Here is an 8,318-nt window from a genome sequence, read left to right as displayed (position 1 = left end):
CATTTCATCTCTGAAATTCCAAAATAAGTGCAAGCTCTTAGGCAACTCAGTTTTTGATTTAGGCCAACCATTTTGTATTACTTGTATTAGTTCTTGTAAGGTGGAACTTTTCAATGATTCCTCTTTGACTCTTAAAAGCTGATTGTATGGATGTATTGAGAGGATTGATATCACTTCAAGGTCTTTTTCCTGCATAGTAGTATTTTCAGCCGTTTTACAGTCCCTACTTAAAACATCTGCAATGTGCATATTTGTTCCTTTTATGTACAATATTTTCGGATCGTACGGAATTATCTCTAGAAATATCCTTTAAAGACGAACAGGTGCTTCGTTCAATGTTTTTCTAAATATTGTTTGTAGAGGCTGATGATCAGTCTCTATAGTCAATGGTCTACCGTAAATAAAACAGTGAAATTTTGTGCAACCAAATTGTACCGCAAGAGCTTCTTTTACTATTTGTGACATTACTTGTTCTGTTGGTGATAATGCTCTTGTAGCATAGGCAATTGGACGGTCCTGTAATAGAACAGCCCCAATTGAATGTTGGCTTGAATCAACTGACAGTCTCACAGGCTTCTTTACATCATAAAATCCTAGTGTAGGTGCTGTAGTAATAGCTTTTTTCACATTTTCAAATGCCTTTTCCTGATCTACAGTCCAACTGAAGTAATGATCTTTCTTCAAAAGTGATCTCAGAGGAAGAACTAGATCAGAGTAATTTGGAATGAATATTGACAAGTAATTTAACATGCCCATTAGTCGTCTAAGCTCTTTTAGGTTGGTAGGGGCCTGCAATTGTTCGATGGCTTGTATTTTCTCTTCGTCAATTTGAATGCCATTTCCACTAATTATATGACCTAAAAATTTTATTTTAGTCATCTCGTATTCGCATTTCTTGTCATTTAGTTTCAGTCCTGCTTCTGACAACCGCTTCTTAACGATTTCAGTTACGTTTCTAAGTTCATTAACAGTTTTTGCATAAATTATTACGTCATCCATAGCACATTCGGTGTTTGGCACATCCTTGAGAATGTCGCAAATTAACTTTTGGAAAATTTCTGGAGCGGACGCGAGTCCAAAAGGCAATCGTATAAAGGAAAATCTTCACCAAGGTGTAGCAAATGTCAAATAATCTTGAGATCTTTCACTGACTCTTATTTGCCAGAAACCTTTCTCGGCATCTAGTTTAGTAAAATATCTTGCACCATTTAATTTTGCGAGGATTTCATCCAATGTCTTCAGAGGGTAATGTCTTCTTAGTAGGTTTTTATTGACATCAGTTGGGTCCAAACAAATTCTTAGTTTTCCATTTTGTTTAAACACAACTAAAGGTGACACAACTGGGGTTTGTTTTTGAACCGACTTGATTACCCCCAACTCAACCATTTTTTCTAACTCACTCTTCACCTCGTCCCTAATTGCAAATGGTATTCTTCTGGCAGCATGTATTCTGAAAACTGGATTTTAAACCAAATCTATATCATAAATAAAATCCTTTATTGCACTTATTTCTTTCATACTATTTGTACTTTCTACCCTTTTTATCAGTCCAATCTGTTCACTAGTTGCAGCTCCTAATATTGGAGATACATTATCACTATTTGCAACTAAAAACTTGATCTTGGTTTCTTCTCGACTTTTACCAATAAAACAGTTTACTTCAACCTCACCTAAGACTTCAATGAAATGTTTGCTATACGAAACAAGGCGTTTAGTTGCTGATGAAGACATAGGTACGTTGAGGCGCTCTGCAATTTTTCTTGGCAGTACGTTACAAGCTGCTCCTGAGTCAATGTTTGCATTGAAGCTTATGTTGCTTGTGTTTACTGTAACTACCCATCGGTCGTTCGCCTCACTACGAGCAATTTCCATTACACCTAAATATTGTTCCTCTGTGGTATCCTTCTTACTTGCATTGTTAGATTGTTCGACCATAGAAACTCCTGGCATTGAAGTTTTTGATTCAGACCTGCAATACCTAGCAAAGTGGTTGAGCTTTAGAACATTTCAAACACTCCTTGCCAAATGCGGGACACTGACGTGGACCATGCTGGTTTCCGCAGTTTCTACATTGGAATGTAAGATTTCTACCTAAATTACTATTCTTGTTTAAACTTTTAAAACTGTTATTGACAACTTGACAAATCGCAGGCTGGTTATGAAGTGGTTCAAGCTGTTGACTGGCTACCTGATCTATACTTGGAGTTGTATTTTGTAAGGCTCCCAATTGTTTCTTAGTTTGCTCGACTAGTCGTGCCATTTCTGTTGCCCTGCTTAGAGTAAGTTTTGGTTCTAGCAACAGTTTTTCTTTTAGGCAGGTGTCGCTTAGTCCAACTACCAGCCTATCTCTAATAAGTTCGTCCTTTAGAACCCCATACTAATAATAATAATAATAATAATTTTATTTTCCATTCGTTAATTTACATGAATATAACATAGTATGTCCTTGGAAATAACTGACCACAGTTACAAGTATGTGTGGCCAGTGAAAGTTATTAAATATAAACAAATTTACAACATCCTTAAACTAATTATATAAATACACAGTACAAAAATGATAAATGAGTCCAGTCTCGATACATCCAAAGACACTCTCTGTGGCGCTTGGTTTACTTATAAAATAACTAATATATATATACAGATTATATTCCTATAATAGGTGGTACTGCAGTTCAACTTAACATTTCTCACATAGTATACGTACTTATATTTACAATTTTTAGAAGAAAAATAAAACAACAGACGAGAAAAAAAAATTAAATTAGTTTCGACATATGTACAGAATTTATACCAAGCAAACATTCATAAAGTCTACATCTTGTTTTAAAAATAACCACTCTTTTAATTTTCCGGAAAATATTTTTAAGTTTATACAACTTTTTACCTCATGTGGTAATTGATTAAAGTACTTAGGCCCTATATATTGGAAAGAATGTTTAAAAATACTTTTTGTAACTTTTGGAAGTTTGAATATTCTATTTGATCCACTTCTTGTATTGTGCATTAAATTTCTTGTTCCAGTGTTTCCACTTTTAAGATAAAATATTCTTAAGACTTTGTAAATAAATAGATGTTGAACAGGAAGTATCTTTAATGTGCAGTATAGTGGAAATGAACTGCCTCTCTTATTTTTACATGTAATTATTCTGATAAGGTAATTTTGGGATTTTCTTATCCTCAAAATATAAGTCTTGTAGGTACCTCCCCAACAATGTATAGCATACTGAATTCTCGAGTGTACCAGCGCAAAATAAAGCATTTTTAAGGTTGTTTCGTTGCAAAAGTTTCTTAAGTAGTAAAATGTCCTTATAATTGATTTAATTTTCCTGTGAACAGTTATTGAGTGTCTTTCTCAATTTAATTGTTCGTCCAGTACAACTCCTAGATATTTAAAATATTTTACCTTTTCTATGGTTTGATACTTTTGGTTTTGAGTACAATTATCTTTGTTGTATACTATATCAGAGGGAAAATCAAAATTTGTATGACTGAAATTAACGTACTTAGTTTTACTGACATTTACTTGCATTTTGTTTTTCACACACCAATTTTTTAAAGTGTTGAGGTCTTCTGTAATAAGTTGCCAGGCGATAGCGGCGTCTGTGAATGAATAAAAGAACGCGATATCGTCAGCAAAAAGCACATATTTGCCCATGAAAAGGAAGTTTTAACAGGTCATTTATAAAAATTAGAAATAGGATTGAAGAGGTCACTGACCCTTGTGGTACTCCAGCCTTGACAAAGTAAGGGTTACTAAACCTATCTTTAATCCTAACCTGTTGGACCCTATTGCTTAAAAAGCTTTTAAGCCAGTTAAGAGCGATTCCTCTTACTCCTGCATGTTCCAATTTTTCCAATAAGATGTTATGGTCAACATAATCAAAAGCTTTTTTAAAGTCAATAAATAGACCTGTGGGTTTCTCTTTTTTATTTAAGCTACAATATATTTGTTCTGTAATTGCAAGTATTGCTTCTTCAGTTGATTTTCCTTTTCTAAATCCAAACTGGCAGGGACTAAAAAAATTGTTTCTTTCCAAAAAGCTTATTAATCTTGATTTAATTATTTTCTCAATTATTTGAGAAAAAACTGATAGCAAGCTTATTGGTCTTAAATTGTCAAGTTTATAGGATGAATCCTTCTTGAATATGGGAATAACAGTACTTAATTTAAGTCTTTCGGGAAAAGTACCTTCATTAAAACTTAAGTTAACAATGTACGTTAAGACAGCGGATATTTCATTTGAAATGTTTTTAATACAGTCTACGGAAAAATTATCAACACCACATGATTTTTTATTTTGTATTATTTGTATGATTTCTAAGTCGTTTGTAGGATTGATAAAGATGGAGGAGGGACTAGGCAAGGAAAGAAATGTTTGAGGTGCAGAAGTGTGCAGGTGAGTTGGACCTTGGGTTGAGATAAGATAAGAGTTGATTGACTCTGCCACTTGTCTTGCATCAGACACTACTTCCCCGTTATCTAACTCGATCTTATCTACAGATTTACGATTTGCCGCTCCACTCAAATTATTTATAATTTTCCAGCACTGTGCTTGGTCACCTATGCAACTGGTTAACTTTGTACTGTAAAAATTCTGCTTGGTTAAATTAATATCATTTTTTAGTTTTTCAGTAAATCTGTTATAATATTTCTTAAACTTTAGATCATAAGGTCGTTTCTTTAATATTGAATATAGGTTTCTCCTTCTTTTTAATCGATTTAATAAATTATGATTCATCCAAGGTGTGACAGCCTTTGCTTTGTTTAATCTAGAAGGTACAGCAACTGTTTTACAACTATTTATATTTAAAGATAATATCTCACAAAATTTATTATAACTTAAATTAACATCATTTAATACAAAACATTGCATCCAGTCAATTTCACGGAGTTTTTTTTAAGCTTATCATAATTAATATTACATTTTTTAAGCGTGATATCTGTTAGTATATTGAATTGACCTTTATTTACTTTCTCATTGTAACAGCTCAATCCTAGGAAACAATGATCTGTGAGCCCTACATCAAAAACAGCTGAATTAAAACAATCTAATTTCCTATTTCTAATAAACATGTGATCTATTAAAGATTTAGATACATTTGTTATTCTAGTTGGACTATTAATAAGAGAAACCAAACCGTGGTTACTTAATAGGTTAATGTAACTTTGAGTAATTAAGTTGCTTTCTAATATGTTAATATTTATATCACCTACATAAATAATATTTTGTTGGCAGGCAGTAAGTTGGGTGTCTAGCTCTTTAATAAAATCAGTCTCTGAACTAAAATTAAATTTATAAATAGAAAATAATTTAAAATAAACGTTTTTCATCCTGATATTTAGAAATAAACAATCAGCTGTAACCATATGAATGTCTGTTTGTGTGGCACATATGTACTTATGTATATAACAAACAACACCACCTGCCCTATAGTTCTCATTACACTTGACAAACATGTTGTAATCCGGTATTTTATACAAATCAAGTTCATCTTTATTGATCCAAATTTCGCTAAAGACAACAATATCTATTTTACTTTTAAATTGGCTAAAATCAGCTATAAAATGGTTAAAGTTTTTCCTTAAACTCCTAATGTTGGTATAGATTAAACTGAATAAACTATTCTCCTCTCTATTTACAAACAAATTATCTACTTCATGTTGTTGTTGTACAGTAGTATACTTATCCACCGTATTTTATAGTAAAAAACAATAATTCATTAATAAGAAATAAGAAAAGAAATATAACAAGAGCAAGAAATATAAGGAAAAATAACAATATATACAAAACATCAACAAAATACCTCTTATTGCCGTTGTAGTCTCGATCACTTCAGATTTTCTATCTCATGAAAAGAGTTAACCCTCTGCACTTTCCCTCCCTCACTTTTCCTAATAAAAAATTTTCCTTCACGGCACCAAACGAAGGCGTAGGTTAACTCACGGCACTTCTTCTTTAGTGTAGCGAGGAACAGTTTGTTGTCCGGTGACAGATGTTCATTCACGCAGACTATTTGGTTTTGTGGGAAGTGTTTGTTGACTTGGTAAACATTTAGGGTCTTCGTTTCTCTGAATTTGGAAATCCAAGTATCTCGTAGACTTCTTTCTCGAAACTGGACCACAACTGAGGGGATACGTTCCTTCTTGTAGATAGGAATGCGATGCGCAGCTGTTATATCTTCCTTCTGCACCTCCATGCCGATAGCTGTCCCCACGTCTTGAATAATTTTATTCACGTCCTCGTTAGGTGTCGCAGGAATGCCGCTTATCTCTACATTGTTCCTTCTGCTGTACTGTTCCAGGTTACGTACTCGATCTTTAAGTTCGACCAGTTCCCTAGACATCAACTTGTTACTCATCTGCAGCTGTTCGTTTTCTTTTTTAATCTCACTGAACTCTCTTTTAATATCATTCATAAGGCTGTTGGCAGCGTCTACCCTGTCTGAAAGAAACTGAATGGATGTTGAAAATTCCGCCATTTCGTTCCTGAACATCTTAAACTCACTAAATACGTCCTTTTTGAACTCTTCAAAAACTCACAGTCCTGAGCTAAGTTTCTCAGTCGTGAGATGAATTCACCTACGCTCTCAGTTTCATTTTGGACCGCAATATTAAATATGTATCTAATGTAAATAATATTCTTCTGAGGAGAAAAATAATCATCAAAATTGTTTTATTACTGTTCCTAAATCTGACTTTGCTTTTCCAGATAGTGAGAAACTGTTAAATACTGGTATTGCTTCATACCCTAATATGGTCATGAATGTAGCTACTTTAACCTCACCTTCTTTTTCCTTCAACCCGGTTGCCTTGGCAAAGAACTCAAAGCTTTGTTTCCAGATTTCCCAGTTTTTGGAATCTCCATCTTCTGATATAGAAAAAGGCTTGGGTGGCTTTACTTTCAACATCTTCTGACACCAACTAATATAATTAAGTTAAATGCAACAGTTAAAACATCTTTATTGAAGACTGTATAATGAATGAATAATTATTGGAATGTAAACAACAACAAAAACAAATAATAGTCAGCTGACTATGTCACACCTTATATTTGCATGAATGAAATTAATTTGGCAACTTTGATAACTAAAAAAACTGACTAAATTGCTAGGATCATTGTTTGCACAAACTAAATAGATTATACAACATAATAAAATATATGCAAAGCAGTAAGAGACAATAAATACTCGAACGAACATAAATAGATAACTAAACTAAATTACAATAAATACAGGGTGGAAAAAAAGTATGGAAACGCTTTCACTAATTTTGTATGGCTTCACTTATACAAATTAAATTTTGTACATCACCACTTGTATTAAGAACCTAGTTTTTGAGACCAGTGGGGACATTTTATCTTTTCAGGGGGACGGCCCGTGAGGAGTCGGACGAAAATCTTAAATGTAAGCATAGGCCGAGTTTGGTATCAAATTAAAAGGTCTAGTAAAGAGAAACTCATTACCGCAAACCGCACTTAAAAAAGGTTGACCCTATCCAGAGTACGGGCCGTATGAATTTCATGACAAAGAAATTTAGTAATTTTGTCTTGTGAAGTAAACTAATTTACTTTCAGTAGTATGTTTTATGTCGGTTATGTAAATTTGAAAAACAATTTCCAACGAAAAATTATTTTTTTTTACCTCTACATTTGTTGGATAACAGTAAATAGGGGTTTTGTTTTCCCTGTCTTGTCTTCAAGAAACTGAGAGTATTCAATAATACCACCTTAACTCCTTCCACCATCAACATGAGGTCAAGGTCCAGTACCTCCAGCCCTTTTATCTCAGGCAAACATATACTGGTTTAGGCAATACAAACAGTACTGTCACAGCAAAACTCCACAGTTTTTGTATTTTTAATATCAGCTTGGTTTTTAGTCTACGTTATAATTTCGTCCACGTAAGATAAAGTTGAAAGTCTTCACTAGAAGGTACTGCGATAGTTATATACATTCTTTTACTTAAGTGTTTACATTTTATTCTACTAGTTTTTAAAAGCAATGTCACTTAGTGAGTTTTGAGAGAATCACGCTGCTTATGATGCGTGGGTATGGATATCTAGTTCGTCCCTATGAAGAAACAGCGCATTTGTTTAATGACACTTTTCTTGATAGACCCCCAATTAGTAAGTCAACAGTGTTTTAAGACAGTAAAAAGATTTGAAGAAACTAGAACAGTCAAGGATCGCGAAAGAAGTGGCAGGCCTAAATCGGCAACAAATGAACAAAAATCTTTCGATGTACCGGGTACTCCAAACATTTGTTGAAAATCCCAGCACCTCGGCCAGAGTGGCTGCAGAAGATCTTGATTTTGAGCCA

At 33.6% G+C, this 8,318-nt stretch overlaps 1 protein-coding gene across 1 annotated transcript; it reads right to left on the bottom strand.

The window, feature by feature from the left end:
• Nucleotides 1-5,829: 5,829 nt before the first annotated feature.
• Nucleotides 5,830-6,480, bottom strand: LOC124355829. Its single transcript, XM_046806983.1, has one exon. The coding sequence runs from the start codon at nucleotides 6,478-6,480 to the stop codon at nucleotides 5,830-5,832; it is 651 nt and encodes a 216-aa protein (XP_046662939.1).
• Between the last annotated feature and the right edge of the window lie 1,838 nt (nucleotides 6,481-8,318).

The sequence above is a fragment of the Homalodisca vitripennis genome, chromosome 2 (genome assembly GCF_021130785.1).
Source record: "Homalodisca vitripennis isolate AUS2020 chromosome 2, UT_GWSS_2.1, whole genome shotgun sequence".
Classification (NCBI taxonomy): domain Eukaryota; kingdom Metazoa; phylum Arthropoda; class Insecta; order Hemiptera; family Cicadellidae; genus Homalodisca; species Homalodisca vitripennis.
This window is presented reverse-complemented; position numbering and strand designations above follow the sequence as displayed.